The sequence below is a fragment of the Bombina bombina genome, chromosome 6, assembly GCF_027579735.1.
Source record: "Bombina bombina isolate aBomBom1 chromosome 6, aBomBom1.pri, whole genome shotgun sequence".
Taxonomy (NCBI): domain Eukaryota; kingdom Metazoa; phylum Chordata; class Amphibia; order Anura; family Bombinatoridae; genus Bombina; species Bombina bombina.
In genome coordinates this window covers 108,262,853-108,290,486 of record NC_069504.1, presented here as the reverse complement: position 1 = coordinate 108,290,486, position 27,634 = coordinate 108,262,853, and the positions used below count along the sequence as shown (strand labels likewise).

General features: G+C 40.6%; 1 protein-coding gene across 5 annotated transcripts in view; it reads right to left on the bottom strand.

The window, feature by feature from the left end:
• The window catches only part of KMT2E (lysine methyltransferase 2E (inactive)), a 464,054-nt gene that overhangs the window by 296,551 nt on the left and 139,869 nt on the right, over positions 1 to 27,634 (bottom strand). For all 5 annotated transcript variants that reach the window (XM_053716547.1, XM_053716548.1, XM_053716550.1 and 2 more), the window contains 2 exons: positions 27,385 to 27,494; positions 24,318 to 24,579 (listed from right to left, as the gene is read on the bottom strand). In XM_053716547.1, the coding sequence (XP_053572522.1) occupies positions 24,318 to 24,579; positions 27,385 to 27,494 (372 nt within the window). The remainder of the gene's footprint in view (positions 1 to 24,317; positions 24,580 to 27,384; positions 27,495 to 27,634) is intronic.

Below are 27,634 nucleotides of genomic sequence, written 5' to 3'. Positions count from 1 at the left end.
CAGACACGAAAACACTCTTGAGCTTACATTTCTGCTTTTCAAATAAGGATAACAATAAAACAAAGAAAATATAATAGAAGTAAATTAGAAAGTTGTTTAAAATTTTATGTTCTATCTAAATCATGAATGAAAAAAAAAAAAGAGTTTTAGGTCCCTTTAAGTATCACTTCCCTTCCCACAACCCCCAGTCATTCGACCAAAGGAAAATGGAGAAAAAAAGAAGCAACACATGGTGTGGAGGTGCCTGAGGTTTATATAAAAAAAACTGTCTGAAAACAAGGGTGTTTTCTTTCTTAAGACACAGTGAGTCCACGGAATCATCAATTACTGTTGGGAATCAATACCCAAGCTAGAGGACACCGATGATTAGGGAGGGACAAGACAGGTAACCTAAACAGAAGGAACCACCGCTTGAAGAGCCTTTCTCCCAAAAGAACCTCAGCCGAGGCAAAACACTCACATTTGTAAAATTTGAATAGGATATACAGAGAGGACCAGTAGCAGCCTTGCAAATCCATTTCACAGAAGCTTATTTTTGAAAATCCTAAAAAGAAGAGACAGCCCTAGTGGAAAGAGCTGTAATACTCTCAGGAGACTACTACCCAGCAGTCTCATAAGCAAAACCAATTATACTTGCCAGAGAAAGAAAAAACAGAATTTATGCTTACCTGATAAATTTCTCTCTCTTGTGATGTATCGAGTCCACGGATTCATCCATACTTGTGGGATATTCTCCTTCCCTACAGGAAGTGGCAGAGAGAGCACCCACAGCAGAGCTGTCTATATAGCTCCTCCCTTAGCTCCGCCCCCAGTCAATCAACCGAAGGCTAGGAAGAAAAAGGAGAAACTATAGGATGCAGTGGTGACTGAAGTTTTTTTTAAATAAAAATATACTACCTGTCTTAAATAGACAGGGCGGGCCGTGGACTCGATACATCACAAGAAAAAGAAATTTATCAGGTAAGCATAAATTCTGATTTCTCTTGTAAGATGTATTGAGTCCACGGATTCATCCATACTTGTGGGATACCAATACCAAAGCTTTAGGACACGGATGAAGGGAGGGACAAGACAGGTTCCTTAAACGGAAGGCACCACTGCTTGTAGAACCTTTCTCCCAAAAATAGTCTCCGAAGAAGCAAAAGAATCGAATTTGGAAAAATTTGGAAAAAGTATGAGGCGAAGACCAAGACCTTACAAATCTGTTCAACAGAAGCCTCATTTTTAAAAGCCCATGTGGAAGCCACTGCTCTAATAGAATGAGCAGTAATTCTTTCAGGAGGCTGCTGGCCAGCAGTCTCATAAGCCATACGGATGATGCTTTGCAGCCAAAAAGAAAGAGAGGTAGCCGTAGCCTATTGACTTCTCCGCTTACCAGAATAGACAACAAACAATGAAGATGTTTGACGGAAATCTTTGGTTGCTTGTAAGTAGAACTTTAAAGCACGAACCTCATCAAGATTGTGCAACAGACGTTCCTTCTTTGATGAAGGATTAGGACACAGCGAAGGAACAACAATTTCCTGATTGATATTCCTATTAGAAACAACCTTAGGAAGGAATCCAGGTTTGGTACATAAAACCACCTTATCTGCATGGAAAATAAGATAAGGTGAGTCACACTGTAAAGCAGATAACTCAGAAACTCTTCGAGCCGAAGAGATAGCTACTAAAAACAAAACTTTCCAAGATAGAAGCTTAATATCTATGGAATGCATAGGTTCAAACGGAACCCCTTGAAGAACTTTAAGAACCAATTTTAGGCTCCATGGCGGAGCAACAGGTTTAAATACAGGCTTGATCCTCACCAAGGCCTGACTAAACGCTTGAACGTCTGGGACATCTGCCAGACGTTTGGGTAAAAGAATAGACAAAGCAGATATTTGTCCCTTTAAGGAACTAGCTGATAATCCCTTCTCCAATCCTTGGAGAAAAGACAAAATTCTAGGAATCCTAATCTTACTCCATGAGTAACCCTTGGATTCACACCAACAAAGATATTTGCGCCAAATCTTATGATAGATTTTCCGGTGACAGGCTTTCTAGCCTGAATCAGGGTATCAATGACCGACTCAGAGAAACCAGGCTTTTGATAGAATTAGGCGTTCAATCTCCAAGCAGTCAGACGCAGAGAAATTAGATTTGGATGCTTGAATGGACCTTGGATTAGAAGGTCCTGCCTCATTGGCAGAGTCCACGATGGAACCGATGACATGTCCACTAGGTCTGCATACCAAGTCCTGCGTGGCCACGCAGAGTGATATCAGAATCACCGAAGCTCTCTCCTGCTTGATTCTGGCAACCAGACGTGGGAGGAGAGGAAACGGTGGAAATACATAGGCCAGATTGAAGGACCAGGGCACTGCAAGAGCATCCATCAGTACTGGCCTGGGGATCTCGGGACCTGGACCCGTAACGAGGAAGTTTAGCATTCTAACGGGACGCCATCAGATCCAATTCTGGTGTGCCCCATAGCTGAGTCAGCTGGGCAAATACCTCCGGATGGAGCTCCCGCTCCCCCGGATGAAAAGTCTGACGACTTAGGAAATCCGCCTCCCTGTTCTCTACTCCTGGGATATGGATTGCTGAGAGATGGCAAGAGTGATCCTCCGCCCATCGGATTATTTTGGTTACCTCCATCATCGCTAGAGAACTCTGTGTTCCTCCTTGATGATTGATATAAGCTACAGTCGTGATGTTGTCCGACTGAAATCTGATGAATTTGGCCGCAGCAAGCTGGGGCCATGCCTGAAGCGCATTGAATATCGCTCTCAGTTCTAGAATGTTTATCGGGAGGAGAGAGAGGTCCTGCCTCATTGGCAGAGTACACGGTGGAACAGATGACATGTCCACCAGGTCTGCATACAAAGTCCTGCGTGGCCACGCAGGCGCTATCAGAATCACCGAAGCTCTCTCCTGCTTGATTCTGGCAACCAGACGTGGGAGGAGAGGAAACGGTGGAAATACATAAGCCAGATTGAAGGACCAGGGCACTGCTAGAGCATCTATCAGTACCGCCTGGGGATCCCGGGACCTGGACCCGTAAAGCGGAAGTTTGGCATTCTGTCAGGACCAATTCTGGTGTGCCCCATAGCTGAGTCAGCTGGGCTAATACCTCCGGATGTAGCTCCCACTCCCCCGGATGAAAAGTCTGACGACTTAGGAAATCCGCCTCCCAGTTCTCTATCCCTGGGATATGGATTCCTGAGAGATGGCAAGAGTGATCCTCTGCCCATCGGATAATTTTGGTTACCTCCATCATCGCTAGAGAACTCTGTGTTCCTCCTTGATGATTGATATAGGCTACAGTCGTGATGTTGTCCGACTAAAATCCGATGAATTTGGCCACAGCTAACTGAGGCAACGCCTGAAGTGCATTGAATATCGCTCTCAGTACTAGAATGTTTATAGGGAGGAGAAATTCCTCACAAGACCATAAGCCCTGTGCTTTCAGGGATTTCCAGACTGCACCCCAGCCTAGCAGGCTGGCATCTGTCGTTACTATGAGCCACTCTGGCCTGCAGAAACATATTCCCTGAGACAGGTGGTCCTGAGACAACCACCAGATAAGAGAATCTCTGGTCTCTTGGTCCAGATGCAGTTGAGGAGATAAATCTGCATAATCCCCATTCCACTGTTGAGCATGCATAGTTGCAGTGGTCTGAGGTGTAGGCGGGCATAAGGAACTATGTCCATTGCCGCTACCATGAGTCCGATTACCTCCATACACTGAGCCACTGATGGCCGAGGAATGGAATGAAGAGCTCGGCAATTGATTAAAAGTTTTGATTTTCTGACCTCCGTCAGAAATATTTTCATTTCTACCGAGTCTATTAGAGTCGCTAGGAAGGAAACTCTTGTGAGAGGGACGAGAGAACTCTTTTTTTATGTTCACCTTCCACCTGTGAGATCTCAGAAAAGCCAACACTATGTCCGTGTGAGACTTGGCTAGCTGGAAAGTCAACGCCTGAATTAAGATGTCGTCTAGATAAGGCGCCACTGCTATACCCCGTGGTCTTAGAACCGCCAAAAGGGACCCTAGAACCTTTGTGAAAATTCTGGGAGCCGTGGCCAACCCGAAGGGAAGGGCCACAAACTGGTAATGCCTGTCCAGAAAGGCGAATCTGAGGAATTGATGATGATCTCTGTGAATAGGGATGTGTAGATACGCATCCTTTAAGTCCACGGTAGTCATATATTGACCCTCCTGGATAAGAGGAAGAATAGTCCGAATAGTCTCCATCTTGAAAGATGGTACTCTGAGGAATTTGTTTAGAATTTTGAGATCCAAGATTGGTCTGAAAGTTCCCTCTTTTTTGGGAACCACAAACAGGTTGGAGTAAAAACCTAGCCCTTGTTCCGCTCTTGGAACTGGGCGAATCACTCCCATGGTATGTAGGTCTTCTACACAGCGTAAGAACGCCTCTCTCTTTGTCTGGTTTGCAGACAATTGAGAAATGTGAAATCTCCCCCTTGGGGGGGGGGGGGGGTAGTCTTTGAAGTCCAGAAGATATCCCTGGGACACAATTTCTAAAGCCCAGGAATCGTGAACATCTCTTGCCCAAGCCTGAGCAAAGAGAGAGAGTCTGCCCCCTACTAGATCCGGTCCCGATCGGGGACTACCCCTTCATGCTGTCTTAGAGGCAGCAGCAGGCTTCTTGGCCTGTTTACCTTTGTTCCAAGCCTGGTTAGGTCTCCAGACTGACTTGGATTGGAAAGAATTCCCCTCTTGCTTTGCTGCAGGGGAAGCTGAAGCGGGACCACCCTTGAAGTTCCGAAAGGAACGAAAAACAATTTATGTAAGAACTTACCTGATAAATTCATTTCTTTCATATTAACAAGAGTCCATGAGCTAGTGACGTATGGGATATACATTCCTACCAGGAGGGGCAAAGTTTCCCAAACCTTAAAATGCCTATAAATACACCCCTCACCACACCCACAAATCAGTTTAACGAATAGCCAAGAAGTGGGGTGATAAGAAAAAAAGTGCGAAGCATATAAAATAAGGAATTGGAATAATTGTGCTTTATACAAAAAAATCATAACCACCACAAAAAAGGGTGGGCCTCATGGACTCTTGTTAATATGAAAGAAATGAATTTATCAGGTAAGTTCTTACATAAATTATGTTTTCTTTCATGTAATTAACAAGAGTCCATGAGCTAGTGACGTATGGGATAATGACTACCCAAGATGTGGATCTTTCCACACAAGAGTCACTAGAGAGGGAGGGATAAAATAAAGACAGCCAATTCCTGCTGAAAATAATCCACACCCAAAATAAAGTTTAACAAAAAACATAAGCAGAAGATTCAAACTGAAACCGCTGCCTGAAGAACTTTTCTACCAAAAACTGCTTCAGAAGAAGAAAATACATCAAAATGGTAGAATTTAGTAAAAGTATGCAAAGAGGACCAAGTTGCTGCTTTGCAGATCTGGTCAACCGAAGCTTCATTCCTAAACGCCCAGGAAGTAGATACTGACCTAGTAGAATGAGCTGTAATTCTCTGAGGCGGAATTTTACCCGACTCAACATAGGCAAGATGAATTAAAGATTTCAACCAAGATGCCAAAGAAATGGCAGAAGCTTTCTGGCCTTTCCTAGAACCGGAAAAGATAACAAATAGACTAGAAGTCTTACGGAAAGATTTCGTAGCTTCAACATAATATTTCAAAGCTCTAACAACATCCAAAGAATGCAATGATTTCTCCTTAGAATTCTTAGGATTAGGACATAATGAAGGAACCACAATTTCTCTACTAATGTTGTTGGAATTCACAACTTTAGGTAAAAATTCAAAAGAAGTTCGCAACACCGCCTTATCCTGATGAAAAATCAGAAAAGGAGACTCACACGAAAGAGCAGATAATTCAGAAACTCTTCTAGCAGAAGAGATGGCCAAAAGGAACAAAACTTTCCAAGAAAGTAATTTAATGTCCAATGAATGCATAGGTTCAAACGGAGGAGCTTGAAGAGCTCCCAGAACCAAATTCAAACTCCAAGGAGGAGAAATTGACTTAATGACAGGTTTTATACGAACCAAAGCTTGTACAAAACAATGAATATCAGGAAGAATAGCAATCTTTCTGTGAAAAAGAACAGAAAGAGCGGAGATTTGTCCTTTCAAAGAACTTGCGGACAAACCCTTATCTAAACCATCCTGAAGAAACTGTAAAATTCTTGGTATTCTAAAAGAATGCCAAGAAAAATGATGAGAAAGACACCAAGAAATATAAGTCTTCCAGACTCTATAATATATCTCTCGAGATACAGATTTACGAGCCTGTAACATAGTATTAATCACGGAGTCAGAGAAACCTCTATGACCAAGAATCAAGCGTTCAATCTCCATACCTTTAAATTTAAGGATTTCAGATCCGGATGGAAAAAAGGACCTTGTGACAGAAGGTCTGGTCTTAACGGAAGAGTCCATGGTTGGCAAGATGCCATCCGTACAAGATCCGCATACCAAAACCTGTGAGGCCATGCCGGAGCTATTAGCAGAACAAACGAGCATTCCCTCAGAATCTTGGAGATTACTTTTGGAAGAAGAACTAGAGGCGGAAAGATATAGGCAGGATGATACTTCCAAGGAAGTGATAATGCATCCACTGCCTCCGCCTGAGGATCCCGGGATCTGGACAGATACCTGGGAAGTTTCTTGTTTAGATGAGAGGCCATCAGATCTATCTCTGGGAGCCCCCACATTTGAACAATCTGAAGAAATACCTCTGGGTGAAGAGACCATTCGCCCGGATGCAACGTTTGGCGACTGAGATAATCCGCTTCCCAATTGTCTACACCTGGGATATGAACCGCAGAGATTAGACAGGAGCTGGATTCCGCCCAAACCAAAATTCGAGATACTTCTTTCATAGCCAGAGGACTGTGAGTCCCTCCTTGATGATTGATGTATGCCACAGTTGTGACATTGTCTGTCTGAAAACAAATGAACGATTCTCTCTTCAGAAGAGGCCAAAACTGAAGAGCTCTGAAAACTGCACGGAGTTCCAAGATATTGATCGGTAATCTCACCTCCTGAGATTCCCAAACTCCTTGTGCCGTCAGAGATCCCCACACAGCTCCCCAACCTGTGAGACTTGCATCTGTTGAAATTACAGTCCAGGTCGGAAGAACAAAAGAAGCCCCCTGAATTAAACGAAGGTGATCTGTCCACCACGTTAGAGAGTGCCGAACAATCGGTTTTAAAGATATTAATTGATATATCTTCGTGTAATCCCTGCACCATTGGTTCAGCATACAGAGCTGAAGTGGTCGCATGTGAAAACGAGCAAAGGGGATCGCGTCCGATGCAGCAGTCATAAGACCTAGAATTTCCATGCATAAGGCTACCGAAGGGAATGATTGAGACTGAAGGTTTCGACAGGCTGTAATCAATTTTAGACGTCTCTTGTCTGTTAAAGACAGAGTCATGGACACTGAATCTATCTGGAAACCCAGAAAGGTTACCCTTGTTTGAGGAATCAAAGAACTTTTTGGTAAATTGATCCTCCAACCATGATCTTGAAGAAACAACACAAGTCGATTCGTATGAGACTCTGCTAAATGTAAAGACTGAGCAAGTACCAAGATATCGTCCAAATAAGGAAATACCACAATACCCTGTTCTCTGATTACAGACAGAAGGGCACCGAGAATCTTTGTGAAAATTCTTGGAGCTGTAGCAAGGCCAAACGGTAGAGCCACAAATTGGTAATGCTTGTCTAGAAAAGAGAATCTCAGGAACTGATAATGATCTGGATGAATCGGAATATGCAGATATGCATCCTGTAAATCTATTGTGGACATATAATTCCCTTGCTGAACAAAAGGCAATATAGTCCTTACAGTTACCATCTTGAACGTTGGTATCCTTACATAACGATTCAATAATTTTAGATCCAGAACTGGTCTGAAGGAATTCTCCTTCTTTGGTACAATGAAGAGATTTGAATAAAACCCCATCCCCTGTTCCGGAACTGGAACTGGCATAATTACTCCAGCCAACTCTAGATCTGAAACACAATTCAGAAATGCTTGAGCTTTCACTGGATTTACTGGGACATGGGAAAGAAAAAATCTCTTTGCAGGAGGTCTCATCTTGAAACCAATTCTGTACCCTTCTGAAACAATGTTCTGAATCCAAAGATTGTGAACAGAATTGATCCAAATTTCTTTGAAAAAACGTAACCTGCCCCCTACCAGCTGAACTGGAATGAGGGCCGTACCTTCATGTGAACTTAGAAGCAGGCTTTGCCTTTCTAGCAGGCTTGGATTTATTCCAGACTGGAGATGGTTTCCAAACTGAAACTGCTCCTGAGGACGAAGGATCAGGCTTTTGTTCTTTGTTGAAACGAAAGGAACGAAAACGATTGTTAGCCCTGTTTTTACCTTTAGACTTTTTATCCTGTGGTAAAAAAGTTCCTTTCCCACCAGTAACAGTTGAAATAATAGAATCCAACTGAGAACCAAATAATTTGTTTCCCTGGAAAGAAATGGAAAGTAGAGTTGATTTAGAAGCCATATCAGCATTCCAGGTCTTAAGCCATAAAGCTCTTCTGGCTAAGATAGCCAGAGACATAAACCTAACATCAACTCTAATAATATCAAAAATGGCATCACAGATGAAATTATTAGCATGCTGGAGAAGAATAATAATATCATGAGAATCACGATTTGTTACTTGTTGCGCTAGAGTTTCCAACCAAAAAGTTGAAGCTGCAGCAACATCAGCCAATGATATAGCAGGTCTAAGAAGATTACCAGAACATAGATAAGCTTTTCTTAGAAAAGATTCAATTTTTCTATCTAAAGGATCCTTAAACGAGGTACCATCTGACGTAGGAATGGTAGTACGTTTAGCAAGGGTAGAAATAGCCCCATCAACTTTAGGGATTTTGTCCCAAAATTCTAACCTGTCAGGCGGAACAGGATATAATTGCTTAAAACGTTTAGAAGGAGTAAATGAATTACCCAATTTATCCCATTCCTTAGAAATTACTGCAGAAATAGCATTAGGAATAGGAAAGACTTCTGGAATAACCGCAGGAGCTTTAAAAACTTTATCCAAACGTATAGAATTAGTATCAAGAGGACTAGAATCCTCTATTTCTAAAGCAATTAGTACTTCTTTAAGTAAAGAGCGAATAAATTCCATCTTAAATAAATATGAAGATTTATCAGCATCAATCTCTGAGATAGAATCCTCTGAACCAGAAGAGTCCAAAGAATCAGAATGATGGTGTTCATTTAAAAATTCATCTGTAGAGAGAGAAGATTTAAAAGACTTTTTACGCTTACTAGAAGGAGAAATAACAGACAAAGCCTTCTTTATGGATTCAGAAACAAAATCTCTTATGTTATCAGGAACATTCTGCACCTTAGATGTTGAGGGAACTGCAACAGGCAATGGTACATCACTAAATGAAATATTATCTGCTTTAACAAGTTTGTCATGACAATTATTACAAACAACAGCTGGAGGAATAGCTACCAAAAGTTTACAGCAGATACACTTAGCTTTGGTAGATCCAGCAGGCAGTGGTTTTCCTGTAGTATCTTCTGGCTCAGATGCAACGTGAGACATCTTGCAATATGTAAGAGAAAAAACAACATATAAAGCAAAATAGATCAAATTCCTTATAAGACAGTTTCAGGAATGGGAAAAAAATGCCAAACATCAAGCTTCTAGCAACCAGAAGCAAATGAAAAATGAGACTGAAATAATGTGGAGACAAAAGCGACGCCCATATTTTTTGGCGCCAAATAAGACGCCCACATTATTTGGCGCCTAAATGCTTTTGGCGCCAAAAATGACGCCACATCCGGAACGCCGACATTTTTGGCGCAAAATAACGTCAAAAATGACGCAACTTCCGGCGACACGTATGACGCCGGAAACGGAAAGGAATTTTTGCGCCAAAAAAGTCCGCGCCAAGAATGACGCAATAAAATGAAGCATTTTCAGCCCCCGCGAGCCTAACAGCCCACAGGGAAAAAAGTCAAATTTTTGAGGTAAGAAAAAATATGATAATTTAAAGCATAATCCCAAATATGAAACTGACTGTCTGGAAATAAGGAAAGTTGAACATTCTGAGTCAAGGCAAATAAATGTTTGAATACATATATTTAGAACTTTATAAATAAAGTGCCCAACCATAGCTTAGAGTGTCACAGAAAATAAGACTTACTTACCCCAGGACACTCATCTACATGTTTGTAGAAAGCCAAACCAGTACTGAAACGAGAATCAGTAGAGGAAATGGTAAATATAAGAGTATATCGTCGATCTGAAAAGGGAGGTAAGAGATGAATCTCTACGACCGATAACAGAGAACCTTATGAAATAGACCCCGTAGAAGGAGATCACTGCATTCAATAGGCAATACTCTCTTCACATCCCTCTGACATTCACTGCACGCTGAGAGGAAAACCGGGCTCCAACTTGCTGCGGAGCGCATATCAACGTAGAATCTAGCACAAACTTACTTCACCATCTCCCTTGGAGGCAAAGTTTGTAAAACTGATTTGTGGGTGTGGTGAGGGGTGTATTTATAGGCATTTTAAGGTTTGGGAAACTTTGCCCCTCCTGGTAGGAATGTATATCCCATACGTCACTAGCTCATGGACTCTTGTTAATTACATGAAAGAAATAATTTTGTTTGGTCCTCATCTTATTTGTTTTATCCGGAGGGAGGGCATGGCCTTTCCCTCCAGTGATGTCTGAAATAATTTCTTTCAGTGCAGGCCCGAATAGGGTCTTTCCTTTGAAAGGGATGTTCAACAATTTAGATTTTGATGACACATCAGCAGACCAGGACTTAAGCCATAACGCCCTGCGTGCTAAAATGGCAAAACCTGAATTCTTTGCCGCTAATTTAGCCATTTGGAAAACAGCATCTGTAATGAAAGAATTAGCCAACTTAAGGGCCTTAATTCTATCCATAATATCCTCTAATGGAGTCTCCACCTGGAGAGCCTCTTCTAGAGCCTCAAACTAGAAAGCAGCTGCAGTAGTTACAGGAACAATGCATGTAATAGGTTGGAGAAGAAAACTTTGATGAACAAAAAATTTCTTTAGGAGACCCTATAATTTTTTATCCATAGGATCTTTGAAAGCACAACTGTCTTCGATAGGTATAGTTGTACGCTTAGCAATAATAGAAATAGCTCCCTCCACCTTAGGAACAGTCTGCCACGAGTCCTGTATGGTGTCAGATATGGGAAACATTTTCTTAAAAACAGGAGGGGGAGCGAATGGAATACCTGGTCTATCCCACTCCTTAGTAACAATAGTCACAATCCTCTTAGGGACTGGAAAAACATCAGTGAAAACAGGAACCTCTAAGTATCTGTCCATTTTACACAATTTCTTTGGGACCACTATAGGGTCACAATCGTCTAGAGTAGCTAATACCACCTTGAGCAATAAGCGGAGGTGTTCACGCTTAAATTTAAAAGCCGTCATATCAGAATCTGTCTGAGGGAGCGTCTTTCCTGAATCAGAAATCTCTCCCTCAGATAACAAATCCCTTACCCCTACTTCAGAACATTGTGAGGGTATATCAGATACGGCTACTAAATTGTCAGACCGCTCAGCATTTGTTCTTAACCCAGAGCTGACACGCTTTCCTTGTAAATCAGGCAGTTTAGAGAAAACCTCTGTGAGGGTTTTATTCATAACTGTGGCCATGTCTTGTAAAGTAAATGAATTAGACGCACTAGAGGTACTTGGCGTCACTTGTGCGGGCGTTACTGGTTGTGACACTTGGGGAGAGCTAGATGCTAAACCCTCATTTCCTTCTAACTGAGAATCATCTATTGCAATATTTTTAAGTGCTAAAATAGACATATCAGTGCAAGTGGGACACATTCTAAGAGGGGGTTCCTCAATGGCTTCTAAACACATAGAACAAGGATTCTCCTTGGTGTCAGACATGTTAAACAGGCTAGTAATGTAACAAGCAAGCTTGTTAAACACTTTAATCAAAGTAAATAATACTTTAAACTAAAACGGTACTGTGCCTTTAAGAGAAAAAAAGCTGCACAAACTCTGCAAAACAGTGTAAAAAAGCAGTAAACACAAAATTTTTACAGTAGCATCATAAAGCCTTAGTAACTTTGCACAACTATGCAAATAAACAATTAACCCCTTAATGTAAAAACCGGATTGAAAAAACTTCAAAACCGGTAAAATAACGTTCAGCACCTTGCCACAGCTCTGCTGTGGCACCTACCTGCCCTTTAGGAACGATTTGTGGGGAAAAAAACCTCTTTACAGCCCTCAAATACAGCAGGAATCTCTGGAGAAGTAGCTGGATGCTTCTGAGGTAAATAAACTGTGCAATTGAAAATAGGCTCCTCCCACCTCACTCGATGTTATGGGGCCTAAAAAACACCACAGAGTGTTTCTCAAACGTTTTATTTGTAATTAAACCAAAACTTTTTTTTTTCTATTAGTGTCACCAGTATCTATGAGCCCTTTATGCAAGCTTGGATTCCTCTTTTACTGAATACAGCTTACCTTTCCCTCATGGGGATATTGCCAGCCTTTTCTAGAAATAACACAGTCTGTCTAGAAAAAACAGACTGAACATACCTTAATGCAGTTTAGCCTGCAAACTGTTCCCCCAACTGAAGTTTTCCTGTACTCTTCAGCCCTTGTGAGAACAGCAGTGGATCTTAGTTACAAAGTGCTAAGATCATCATCCTCCTTGCAGAAATCTTCATCCCTTTTCTGCCAGAGAGTAAATAGTACACACCGGTACCATTTAAAATAAACCTTTGCTTGAGAAAATAAAAACTAACATTTTTGTCACCACACTCATTTTGCCCTTCCTAGCAGTTAAGCAGGCAGAGAGAATGACCGGGGGGTGGAGCTAAGGGAGGATCTATATAGACAGCTCTGCTGTGGGTGCTCTCTCTGCCACTTCCTGTAGGGAAGGAGAATATCCCACAAGTATGGATGAATCAGTGGACTCGATACATCTTACAAGATTTCCCAGAGAAAGAAAAATTGCAGAAGCTTTCTGACCTCTACATTTCCCAGAGAAACAAACAGGTCAGAAGACTGGCGAAAATCCTTAGTCGCCTGAAAATAAAATTTTAAAGCACGCACAACCTCCACGTTGTGCAACAAACGCTCTTTAGAAATGAAGAACTATGACAAGGAAAAGGAACAACAATTTCCTAATACATTTTTTTTGTCCAAACCACTTTAGGAAGGAACCTAACTTAGAGCGAAGATCAGCATCATCGGCATCAAAGAGAAGATAAGGCAAATCACACTGCAATGCTGAGAGTTTCGACACTCTCCAAGCAGATGAGATAACAACAAGAAACAAAACCTTCCAAGATAACAACTTAATATCTATGGAATGCAATGTCTCCAACAGAGCTCCCTGGAAAACTTTAAGAACAAAGTTAAGGCTCCCAGGAGGAGCACCAGACTTAAACACAGGCAAGATTCTGACCAAAAGATTACACATCCGGCACGTCCGCCAGACACTTATGCAGCAAAAAGATAATGCAAGAATCTGACCCTCCAGAGAATTGACAAAAACTTTCTCCAGACCTTTCTGAAGGACAGAATGCTACAAATGCCGACTCTACTCCAAGAGAAGCCTTTGGATTCACACCAATAAAGAACTTTATGCCATATCTAATGGTAATTCTTTCTCGTAACAGGCTTGCAAGCCGGAATCAAGGTCTTAATGACCACCCGCTTAGACAAAACTAAGCGTTCAATCTCCAAGCAGTCGGCTTCAGAGAAACGAAAAATGGATGAAAGAAGGGACCCTGAATCAGAAGGTCCTTCTCCTCAGAGGCAGTCTCCAAGGTGGAAGAAATTACCTCTCCACTAGGTCTGCATACTAGATCCTGTGAGGCCACGCAGGACTATTGTTATAACCGCCACTCTCTCCTGTTGATACGATAAATGACTCGTGGAAGGAGAGGAAACAGGTAAGCCAGCCTGAAATCCCAAGGATCCGCCAGAGCATCTATCAGAACGTCCTGTGGATCTCTTGACCTTGAACCGTACCTAGGCAACTTGGCAATTTGCCTAAACGTCGTCTAAACCAACTCCGGCACACCCCATTTGAGGGTTAAGTTGGAGAACACCTCCGGAGGGAGTTCCCACTCCCCAAGAGAAAAGTATATCTGCTCAGGAAATTTGCTTCCCAGTAGTCCACTCCTGGAATGTGGACTGCAGATCGACAACAATTGTGAGCTTCCGCCCACTGAACAATCTAAGTCACCTCCTACATGGCAAAGGAACTCCAAGTTCCTCCCTGGTGGTTGATGAAACCATTAAGGTGATACTGTTCGACTGGAACCCGGCTAAGGACAACTGAGGCCAAGTCATCAGAGCATTCTAAATCGCTCACAACTCCAAGATGTTAAAGAAGAGTCCTTAATCCCTGCTCTTAAACAAGACCCAGACTGATTCCCAGCCCAGCGGGATGGCGTCCGTGGTCACAACACTCAGGAATGTCTCTAGAAGCAAGCAACTTGAGACAACTACTCTTGAGAAACAACTACAGGATAGAGACTCTTGTCGACTGACCTAGATCTATCTGAATATTCTTCATCTTATGGAAAATAGCAAAGAAAATTATGTCCAAGATAACCATCAGACCAATTCCCTTCATACATTGAGTCACTGAAAAGTGAAAGTAAAAACTGCAGCTGGATCCAAACTCCCAAACTTCTGGTTTACCGACCAAAAGAGCTTGCTGTTGACCGGACAGAGGACTGCGGTGAAAAGAATAGGGATAATCCTCGATTATCTGACCTCTGTTAGAAATTTCTCCAATGATAGATAAAACTATTAAAGGCCCCAAATCACCCTTGTAGATGGGACAAAGTAACTCTTCTCCAGATTAATTTCCCATCGATGGGAAAGAGTGGACAAGATCTCATGAAAGATAGAGAGCATGCTCGAATAAGGATGACACCTGAAGAAGAGCACCCTTGAAATACCTCAAGACCTAAAGGCCTTTCTAGGATGACACCCCTACAGATTCACAGCAAACCGGCCGCTAGCAGGGGGTGTCAATGTGCCCGATCGTTTATGATCAGGCGGATTGCTATACGCCGCCTCAGAGGCGGCATATGAGCTAAGGAGCAGTGGGGCCAAATAAACTGCGCAATACTTACTAGTGTAAAAAAAGCGCAAAGGGAAGGATAGTTTAAAAACGGCTAAACGTATAAGCAGATAAGCCCTAATAGCCCCTTTGATCCTCAATTGTCTTAGAAATAATAATAAAGACTCAGGTTATATAATAAAGGACATCCTTTACTGTTAACCCCTTACATCCCTTAGCCAAATGGCAGGTCTCATACTGTGTGCCAAATATATTGTCCCCATATGAATCCTTTAAAAGATAAGGATTATTATGTCCCAGAAAAAAGGATCTGAAAAAGAGGGTTAACCTATTAAGTGCTACAGGTCTTCTGTACCGAGAAGGCAAAGGCACTTACCTTAGTTCCAATTGCATGATAGATGCTGAGCCTTAGGATGGGCAGGTGTTTCACTCCCTGTCATGGACCTGAAGGAAAAGAACAGAGTAACTAACTCTGGCTTTCTACAAAGCGGTAGCAAAGTGTTAAACGTATAGCAAAAACTTCCTGCTAAAAGCCACCACTACTCTTACTCAAGAGAATGACATGGACACAGATAGACCCCAATTCTTGCTTACAGGGAAAAGTACCCATAAAGGATTAAAATCTTCAGACACCAACTACGCACAACCTCCATTGACAGAGGCAAAGAGAATGACTGGGGATTATGGGTATTTGATGGGGTGCTCTTTGCCGCCGCCTCCTGCTGGTCAGGAAAGAAATATATAGGGGGCGCCCTTGGGCAAAAATTGAAGTGTGTTAAATAATAATAGTAAATAATAATACTATATATTAATATAATATACTATGATACAAAATATCTGAAGCACGAGAAAGCTTTACAGAATACAATTATCAAATCAGTGAATACAATGAAAATGTTCAAGTCCCATATATCAAAAAGAGAGGGTATTACATATACAACCCACTGATATGTGGTAAATCCAGGTTCAGGCAGCTGTCTGTGGTAGGATCCAAGGCCAAGATCCAAGACCAGCAATCTGTAGAGAATATAAAGGAACAGAAGTGCCATATGGCGCTATGATTAGTGTTTTAAACCTTTTGTATAAAGCCTGATGAAACGCGTTGCTCGGTTTTATACTTGTTTTAATAAAGTTTTGCACTTCTTGCCTTTATACCATTTATTCTGCTGCAAACCTGATATTTGGTGGACTTTCTGCTGGGATATCGTATCCTGTTGTTTTGGAGTTCAAGCACACCAGAGGTCAGTCTGCTGGGTGACTGTTAGAGTCCAGCCTGCTCCACTTGCACCAAGAGGGGTGCTGAGTAACAATCTTATACACTATCTCGCAAGAGTTTATACAGTTCTAGGCCATGTGGCGCTTCTGTTCCTTTATATTATCTACAAACTACTGGTCAGGAGTTGAATATACTATCAAAGTAACTACAAAGCTCTCTGAGGGTCCCTGCACCTCACATAGAATCTGAAATGTTTATTATTCAAATTGAGAAAAAAACAACCCATCAGATCTCTCTCTAAGAGACCCCAAAAATCCACAATCTGATAGAAAACATTCAGATAAAGAGCTCTCTCCTCTAGATACAGTGACTGACAACTGAAAAACTGCTTATTAGTTGTTCACTCCTGGAACATGAACTGCAGAAAGAAGGCAACAATTGGCTTCTGCCAAGGAAAGAATATGAGACACTTCCTTCATAGCTAGAGAACTAAGAGTGTCTCCCTGAAGATTGAAGTAGGCCACTGCAGAAACATTGTTTGACTGAAAACAGAGATAAGACCCTCTTCAACAAAGGCCATGGTTGACCAAAGAAGTTGAGTGCACGTGCTCACCATCATATCCAGAGGTTGTCTTTGGGAAATAGACTTATGAGTGCTGCCAGCATTGCTGCAGAGGATGAAGGGGTGGGGGGGGTCAGCCTGTCAGTGCTCAGACCATACGCTGCAAACTGCATCAAATTGGTCTGCATGGCTGTCGTCCCAGAAGGAAGCCTCTTCTAAAGATGATGCACAAGAAAGCCCGCAAATAGTTTGCTGAAGACAAGCAGACCAAGGACATGGATTACTGGAACCATGTCCTGTGGTCTGATAAGACCAAGATAAACTTATATGGTTCAGATGGTCTCAAGCATGTGTAGCGGCAACCAGGTGAGGAGTACAAAGACAAGTGTGTCTTGCCTACAGGCAAACATGGTGGTTGGAGTGTCTTGGTCTGGGCCTGCATGAGTGCTGCCGGCACTGGGGAGCTACAGTTCATTGAGGGAACCATGAATGCCAACATGTACTGTGACATACTGATGCAGAGCCTGATCCCCTCCCTTCGGAGACTGGGCTACAGGGCATTATACCAGCATGATAACCCCAAACACACCTCCTAAATGACGCACTGCCTTGCTAAAGAAGCTGAGGGTGAAGGACTGGCTAAGCATGTCTCCAGACCTAAACCCTATTGAGCATCTGTGGGGCATCCTCAAAAGGAAGGTGGGGGAGCACAAGGTCTCTAACATCCACCAGCTCTGTGATGCCGTCAAGGAAGAGAACTCCAGTGGCAACCTGTGAAGCTCTGGTGAACTCCATGCCCAAGAGGGTTAAGGCAGTGCTGGAAAATAATGGTGGCCACACAAAATATTGACACTTTGGGCCCAATTTTGACATTTCCACTTTAGGGTTGTACTCACTTTTGTTGTCAACGGTTTAGACATTAATGGCTGTATGCCGAGTTATTTTGAGGGGACAGCAAATTTACACTGTTATACAGGCTGTACACTCACTACTTTGCATTGTAGCAGAGTGTGATCTGAAACAGGAGTATATCGACGAACCAACAGAAAACAACAAGGCCCTGGAGTGGAAGTTTGTGACTAAATCCCATTAGGAGAAAAATATGCCACTACCTATAATCCAAATTACATCCCTCCACCAAAAAGTGTACTCTGAGGGGAATTGGCCCTTTACAATCGGAGAATCCCTCTCATTGAAGAACCAAAACTGCACATTTTCATTCTTCACATTCCATCAGCGGAGGCAAAAAACAAAACAAAAACAAGTTGCCAGAGAGGTGGGCTTTTATAGAGCTCTTGTGCTTTGAGAATCATTGCCTCCTCCTAGTGGCAGGAAAACATAATTTATGTAAGAACTTACCTGATAAATTCATTTCTTTCATATTAACAAGAGTCCATGAGCTAGTGACGTATGGGATATACATTCCTACCAGGAGGGGCAAAGTTTCCCAAACCTTAAAATGCCTATAAATACACCCCTCACCACACCCACAAATCAGTTTAACGAATAGCCAAAAAGTGGGGTGATAAGAAAAAAAGTGCGAAGCATATAAAATAAGGAATTGGAATAATTGTGCTTTATACAAAAAAATCATAACCACCACAAAAAAGGGTGGGCCTCATGGACTCTTGTTAATATGAAAGAAATGAATTTATCAGGTAAGTTCTTACATAAATTATGTTTTCTTTCATGTAATTAACAAGAGTCCATGAGCTAGTGACGTATGGGATAATGACTACCCAAGATGTGGATCTTTCCACACAAGAGTCACTAGAGAGGGAGGGATAAAATAAAGACAGCCAATTCCTGCTGAAAATAATCCACACCCAAAGTAAAGTTTAACAAAAAACATAAGCAGAAGATTCAAACTGAAACCGCTGCCTGAAGAACTTTTCTACCAAAAACTGCTTCAGAAGAAGAAAATACATCAAAATGGTAGAATTTAGTAAAAGTATGCAAAGAGGACCAAGTTGCTGCTTTGCAGATCTGGTCAACTGAAGCTTCATTCCTAAACGCCCAGGAAGTAGATACTGACCTAGTAGAATGAGCTGTAATTCTGTGAGGCGGAATTTTACCCGACTCAACATAGGCAAGATGAATCAAAGATTTCAACCAAGATGCCAAAGAAATGGCAGAAGCTTTCTGGCCTTTCCTAGAACCGGAAAAGATAACAAATAGACTAGAAGTCTTACGGAAAGATTTCGTAGCTTCAACATAATATTTCAAAGCTCTAACAACATCCAAAGAATGCAACGATTTCTCCTTAGAATTCTTAGGATTAGGACATAATGAAGGAACCACAATTTCTCTACTAATGTTGTTGGAATTCACAACTTTAGGTAAAAATTCAAAAGAAGTTCGCAACACCGCCTTATCCTGATGAAAAATCAGAAAAGGAGACTCACAAGAAAGAGCAGATAATTCAGAAACTCTTCTAGCAGAAGAGATGGCCAAAAGGAACAAAACTTTCCAAGAAAGTAATTTAATGTCCAATGAATGCATAGGTTCAAACGGAGGAGCTTGAAGAGCTCCCAGAACCAAATTCAAACTCCAAGGAGGAGAAATTGACTTAATGACAGGTTTTATACGAACCAAAGCTTGTACAAAACAATGAATATCAGGAAGAATAGCAATCTTTCTGTGAAAAAGAACAGAAAGAGCGGAGATTTGTCCTTTCAAAGAACTTGCGGACAAACCCTTATCTAAACCATCCTGAAGAAACTGTAAAATTCTCGGTATTCTAAAAGAATGCCAAGAAAAATGATGAGAAAGACACCAAGAAATATAAGTCTTCCAGACTCTATAATATATCTCTCGAGATACAGATTTACGAGCCTGTAACATAGTATTAATCACGGAGTCAGAGAAACCTCTTTGACCAAGAATCAAGCGTTCAATCTCCATACCTTTAAATTTAAGGATTTCAGATCCGGATGGAAAAAAGGACCTTGCGACAGAAGGTCTGGTCTTAACGGAAGAGTCCATGGTTGGCAAGATGCCATCCGGACAAGATCCGCATACCAAAACCTGTGAGGCCATGCCGGAGCTATTAGCAGAACAAACGAGCATTCCCTCAGAATCTTGGAGATTACTCTTGGAAGAAGAACTAGAGGCGGAAAGATATAGGCAGGATGATACTTCCAAGGAAGTGATAATGCATCCACTGCCTCCGCCTGAGGATCCCGGGATCTGGACAGATACCTGGGAAGTTTCTTGTTTAGATGAGAGGCCATCAGATCTATCTCTGGGAGCCCCCACATTTGAACAATCTGAAGAAATACCTCTGGGTGAAGAGACCATTCGCCCGGATGCAACGTTTGGCGACTGAGATAATCCGCTTCCCAATTGTCTACACCTGGGATATGAACCGCAGAGATTAGACAGGAGCTGGATTCCGCCCAAACCAAAATTCGAGATACTTCTTTCATAGCCAGAGGACTGTGAGTCCCTCCTTGATGATTGATGTATGCCACAGTTGTGACATTGTCTGTCTGAAAACAAATGAACGATTCTCTCTTCAGAAGAGACCAAAACTGAAGAGCTCTGAAAATTGCACGGAGTTCCAAGATATTGATCGGTAATCTCACCTCCTGAGATTCCCAAACTCCTTGTGCCGTCAGAGATCCCCACACAGCTCCCCAACCTGTGAGACTTGCATCTGTTGAAATTACAGTCCAGGTCGGAAGAACAAAAGAAGCCCCCTGAATTAAACGAAGGTGATCTGTCCACCACGTTAGAGAGTGTCGAACAATCGGTTTTAAAGATATTAATTGATATATCTTCGTGTAATCCCTGCACCATTGGTTCAGCATACAGAGCTGAAGAGGTCGCATGTGAAAACGAGCAAAGGGGATCGCGTCCGATGCAGCAGTCATAAGACCTAGAATTTCCATGCATAAGGCTACCGAAGGGAATGATTGAGACTGAAGGTTTCGACAAGCTGTAATCAATTTTAGACGTCTCTTGTCTGTTAAAGACAGAGTCATGGACACTGAATCTATCTGGAAACCCAGAAAGGTTACCCTTGTTTGAGGAATCAAAGAACTTTTTGGTAAATTGATCCTCCAACCATGATCTTGAAGAAACAACACAAGTCGATTCGTATGAGACTCTGCTAAATGTAAAGACTGAGCAAGTACCAAGATATCGTCCAAATAAGGAAATACCACAATACCCTGTTCTCTGATTACAGACAGAAGGGCACCGAGAATCTTTGTGAAAATTCTTGGAGCTGTAGCAAGGCCAAACGGTAGAGCCACAAATTGGTAATGCTTGTCTAGAAAAGAGAATCTCAGGAACTGATAATGATCTGGATGAATTGGAATATGCAGATATGCATCCTGTAAATCTATTGTGGACATATAATTCCCTTGCTGAACAAAAGGCAATATAGTCCTTACAGTTACCATCTTGAACGTTGGTATCCTTACATAACGATTCAATAATTTTAGATCCAGAACTGGTCTGAAGGAATTCTCCTTCTTTGGTACAATGAAGAGATTTGAATAAAACCCCATCCCCTGTTCCAGAACTGGAACTGGCATAATTACTCCAGCCAACTCTAGATCTGAAACACAATTCAGAAATGCTTGAGCTTTCACTGGATTTACTGGGACACGGGAAAGAAAAAATCTCTTTGCAGGAGGTCTCATCTTGAAACCAATTCTGTACCCTTCTGAAACAATGTTCTGAATCCAAAGATTGTGAACAGAATTGATCCAAATTTCTTTGAAAAAACGTAACCTGCCCCCTACCAGCTGAACTGGAATGAGGGCCGTACCTTCATGTGAACTTAGAAGCAGGCTTTGCCTTTCTAGCAGGCTTGGATTTATTCCAGACTGGAGATGGTTTCCAAACTGAAACTGCTCCTGAGGACGAAGGATCAGGCTTTTGTTCTTTGTTGAAACGAAAGGAACGAAAACGATTGTTAGCCCTGTTTTTACCTTTAGATTTTTTATCCTGTGGTAAAAAAGTTCCTTTCCCACCAGTAACAGTTGAAATAATAGAATCCAACTGAGAACCAAATAATTTGTTTCCCTGGAAAGAAATGGAAAGTAGAGTTGATTTAGAAGCCATATCAGCATTCCAGGTCTTAAGCCATAAAGCTCTTCTGGCTAAGATAGCCAGAGACATAAACCTAACATCAACTCTAATAATATCAAAAATGGCATCACAGATAAAATTATTAGCATGCTGGAGAAGAATAATAATATCATGAGAATCACGATTTGTTACTTGTTGCGCTAGAGTTTCCAACCAAAAAGTTGAAGCTGCAGCAACATCAGCCAATGATATAGCAGGTCTAAGAAGATTACCTGAACATAGATAAGCTTTTCTTAGAAAAGATTCAATTTTTCTATCTAAAGGATCCTTAAACGAGGTACCATCTGACGTAGGAATGGTAGTACGTTTAGCAAGGGTAGAAATAGCCCCATCAACTTTAGGGATTTTGTCCCAAAATTCTAACCTGTCAGGCGGAACAGGATATAATTGCTTAAAACGTTTAGAAGGAGTAAATGAATTACCCAATTTATCCCATTCCTTGGAAATTACTGCAGAAATAGCATTAGGAACAGGAAAGACTTCTGGAATAACCGCAGGAGCTTTAAAAACCTTATCCAAACGTATAGAATTAGTATCAAGAGGACTAGAATCCTCTATTTCTAAAGCAATTAGTACTTCTTTAAGTAAAGAGCGAATAAATTCCATCTTAAATAAATATGAAGATTTATCAGCATCAATCTCTGAGATAGAATCCTCTGAACCAGAAGAGTCCAAAGAATCAGAATGATGGTGTTCATTTAAAAATTCATCTGTAGAGAGAGAAGATTTAAAAGACTTTTTACGTTTACTAGAAGGAGAAATAACAGACAAAGCCTTCTTTATGGATTCAGAAACAAAATCTCTTATGTTATCAGGAACATTCTGCACCTTAGATGTTGAGGGAACTGCAACAGGCAATGGTACATCACTAAAGGAAATATTATCTGCTTTAACAAGTTTGTCATGACAATTATTACAAACAACAGCTGGAGGAATAGCTACCAAAAGTTTACAGCAGATACACTTAGCTTTGGTAGATCCAGCAGGCAGTGGTTTTCCTGTAGTATCTTCTGGCTCAGATGCAACGTGAGACATCTTGCAATATGTAAGAGAAAAAACAACATATAAAGCAAAATAGATCAAATTCCTTATAAGACAGTTTCAGGAATGGGAAAAAAATGCCAAATATCAAGCTTCTAGCAACCAGAAGCAAATGAAAAATGAGACTGAAATAATGTGGAGACAAAAGCGACGCCCATATTTTTTAGCGCCAAATAAGACGCCCACATTATTTGGCGCCTAAATGCTTTTGGCGCCAAAAATGACGCCACATCCGTAACGCCGACATTTTTGGCGCAAAATAACGTCAAAAAATGACGCAACTTCCGGCGACACGTATGACGCCGGAAACGGAAAAGAATCTTTGCACCAAAAAAGTCCGCGCCAAGAATGACGCAATAAAATGAAGCATTTTCAGCCCCCGCGAGCCTAACAGCCCACAGGGAAAAAAGTCAAATTTTTGAGGTAAGAAAAATATGATAATTCAATGCATAATCCCAAATATGAAACTGACTGTCTGAAAATAAGGAAAGTTGAACATTCTGAGTCAAGGCAAATAAATGTTTGAATACATATATTTAGAACTTTATAAATAAAGTGCCCAACCATAGCTTAGAGTGTCACAGAAAATAAGACTTACTTACCCCAGGACACTCATCTACATGTTTGTAGAAAGCCAAACCAGTACTGAAACGAGAATCAGTAGAGGTAATGGTAAATATAAGAGTATATCGTCGATCTGAAAAGGGAGGTAAGAGATGAATCTCTACGACCGATAACAGAGAACCTTATGAAATAGACCCCGTAGAAGGAGATCACTGCATTCAATAGGCAATACTCTCTTCACATCCCTCTGACATTCACTGCACGCTGAGAGGAAAACCGGGCTCCAACTTGCTGCGGAGCGCATATCAACGTAGAAACTAGCACAAACTTACTTCACCACCTCCCTTGGAGGCAAAGTTTGTAAAAACTGATTTGTGGGTGTGGTGAGGGGTGTATTTATAGGCATTTTAAGGTTTGGGAAACTTTGCCCCTCCTGGTAGGAATGTATATCCCATACGTCACTAGCTCATGGACTCTTGTTAATTACATGAAAGAAATAGTAATTTCAAGGAGTAATAGATCATGGACTCTTACCACCTATATGAAAGAAAAAATAATATATTGAGAAATATTTGAAGTGGGATACTATAAATAGTCTATTTAAATGTTGTTCGTTCATACTTTTTAGAATTGAAACACCTTCAAAGCACACTTAAAGAAGTACAAGCATATTTCCTATACACATGATGAATATCAGATAAGACTATATGCATTAATTACCTGATTATTAGATATTGACAGTCTCAGTGGAGAGAGTTTCCTTTGCTTGCTGTCTTGTGTTTTCAGTTTGTTGATTGCACACTCAGTGTCTATAATGAGGTTTTGATTTTGCGATTCCTTTTCTTTAGAAAGATCTCTTTCTTTCTTCCCCTTTTTTCTCCTAGTTTCATACCCACTAATGTTTTCAGTGGGTTCTGAACTACATTTGAGTACTGGGCACCCTGGATTTTCTTTGAGACATGCACAATCCACCTTATATTTACTGAAATGAAAGTAAAAAGCATGAGAATCAATAATTAGCACAGACAACCCTCAAAAAAATAAATAGAAATGTACAGGAGAGATAACATATGGATGTTACTGTGTATTTTTATGTAAAAAATGTTATATATAGATAATGAAGTCATTTTTCTATTGGTCAATATAAACGTATTTTAAAACTATTACAATAATTTAATTTTGTTTAAAACCTACTAAATGTCTCTTTAGTAATTAATTGGGCTAGTGTCATTGATTGGGCTTCCGGGTAGCAGGCAAGATGACTTTTTTTGATAGCCGAACACTGGACCTGATAAATTTAAGCCTATTTCAAGCAATTTTGTTAAGTGTGGAACTCGCTGTGCAGATTAATGTAAATTTTGTAGACTACTTCAGCCCTGAAGAACTTAAATGATGAGGTTTGCAACAGAGGCTATGTAACTGCCTAGGTTTTTATCTATGCCCCTCCTTTTATCTATGCCGCATAAATTTCATGTTCTGAACAGTTTCCCTGCAAATGTAGGGGCTACACGGCTCATATTTATTTTCTGTGTGCTTGCTAGCTCTGTGGACTAACTTTCAGACCTATAAAACAGATTAATCTCGGTCTCCAATATAAGATTATACTGGACATGTGCAGGATTGAGCAGTGGGAACGGCCAGTCACAACCCTTATCCATACTCACTTTGCTGATCTTGAATAGCTATCATGCTCGGTATTGGAGTCTCTGTGGGATGTGCCACCAGTTTTGGAGAGACCTTTGAGATTGCAGTTGGAGTGATAGTGAAGGGCGACATGATATGGTTTAAGCTATATGTCCAATACCATTATACATGGGTGAGCGACCAATGTGCACTGATAACATACCTCCGCTGATGACAGACACCCCTTAGAGCTAATGACTGCAGGAATGCAGAGATTGAAGTTAACTTTCTAAGGAAACCAACTCAAAGCCGTAGGCAAGCGCAGTGGTTCACGGGCTCTGTCGACTATGCCGCTCCATGGAAGAAGAGATACATTAATGGTTCACAAGGTAGTGAAGCTATAAACAGAGATTCTGACACTGTTTGGAAACAGGTGAAATACTGGATCCTGCTGTTTGATTTTGAGGTTCACATACTTTGCTATTTGGTTAGGGTATTTTCTGATGTTTTAAAATTGTGTTCAACCTACCGAGTAGGTTACTTTAATGTTCAGAATAGACGTGTGTTCTTTTTTCCTTAATGTTGGTGATAGATCCCCCCCATGCTAGTGTATTGCTTTCGACTATGAAGTACATCACATTAAGATGCAAGGATGCAGACACTTTATTTACACGTGTGGTTGGTATGCAGTGATCGATCAACCTGGTATTGTTTATTTTTTATTTCTCACTATACAGTTGACAATAGGGTGCCCCCTCTGTTTTATTGTTCTTGTCCTATTGCTAGTGATGGAAAGCTATTTTCTTCACATTACAGATGAGTTGTTAAACTATACGAGAGCCAACTTACCTTTCTATTTCCTTTTTTTTTTTTTTAAATACTGTTACGAAATATTATACTCTTGCCCCAGTAAATATTGTGAGACTTTTTAGGGGAGACCTTTAATGGTGAGCTTTTGCTGTACCCAGATTATTCAGTAAGTAGAGTTTATACTAAGTAATTAATACTAGGCTATAAAGTTTTAATATTACTGACTGAGCTTTGTGAAAATTCTGAAAATATTTTTTTCCTATTAAGTGACCGTTAGAGCTGTTTTACATCATAACCTCTCATGTTTGAATACCCTTTTTAGTATACTGAGGGTCAATTGTTTATAAGAAAATATTATGTAAATCGAGTGACTAAGAGTATATACCAGTCCCCTAAGTCCTAGTTGAATAAAGGCAAATTGAGGTCCAATAAATAAGTTGATCATTGTAGCTTATTTTCTGTTTAAGATAACATACCTATTCACCCTATTGTTATAATTATTAGATTAATGGTCCAAGGGTGGCCATGTTCTTTTCTGAAAAGGTGCTGGTTTATTTATTTGACAGTTATAAATGTGTTTGCTAAAGTAATAAAAATAAAAAATAGATGTTTGAATGTTCAAACCTCAATAAAATTACTTTTTTTAACCATCACCATATATTTTTAAACAGAAAAATGGTATTTTAAAATACATTACTGTATTTTTTTTTTAAAAAAGTTTTTCCTGTTTTTATGTTTGTCACTGTTTAAAAAAAAAAAAAAAAAAAGTGGAGATCTGCTGAGAGATTATTTTATGTTGCCTTGCAACAGGTTAACTTACCAAAATTGAATGTTTTAAAATAAAAATCTTTTTTTTGCATTTGTTTTTCAATAACTAAAATGCATCAACCATGTGCCTTACTTGAAAGGGCCAATCCAGACTTGTTACTGTAGTTGACTAGGCATGCTACTGTCAATTTGTTAAAAAATGCATATCTAATAACTGAGGCAGAGTTAGGCTTGTGAAGTCTACAACATGTATTTCCAATTCATAGTATTGGGGAACACAAATTTCAGCCACATGCTAAATGAAAAAAGGGCAAAATAAATAATGAAGTTATTTTGCCATGTGTATTAAAACATTTTAAAGAAAATTCCTGTTGGGAAGGGACGGTGTGGGGAGAGGAGGAGCATGTTCTTTTGAGAAGCACTAGTGCTCTACCTATTTGCCGTTACTATAGAATTTAAGAAAATATTTGCCCCTTGCAAAACAAATTGTAACCACCAGAAGTAGATAAAGTCACTTAATAATGATGCAATCAGGAAAGGGAAAAAAATTTTTAAAAAAAATTTATACATATATAAAAATTCTTACCAATTTGCATAATCAAAATCAAAAGCAATGGTGATTTCTCTCCCCTTTGGAATGCTTGAAATCGAGTAAATATATAAATGAATGGTTCCTTCTTCAATAACATGACGCACCTATGTATAGGAAAAGGTATAAAAAATATTAATAGGAGAATATATCAAATATATTTCAGCATGCATTTTATATAGAATAGAGAATGTGATCTATGCAAGTATATACTTCTTTCCCCATTAGTATCTAAATTTAAAAGACA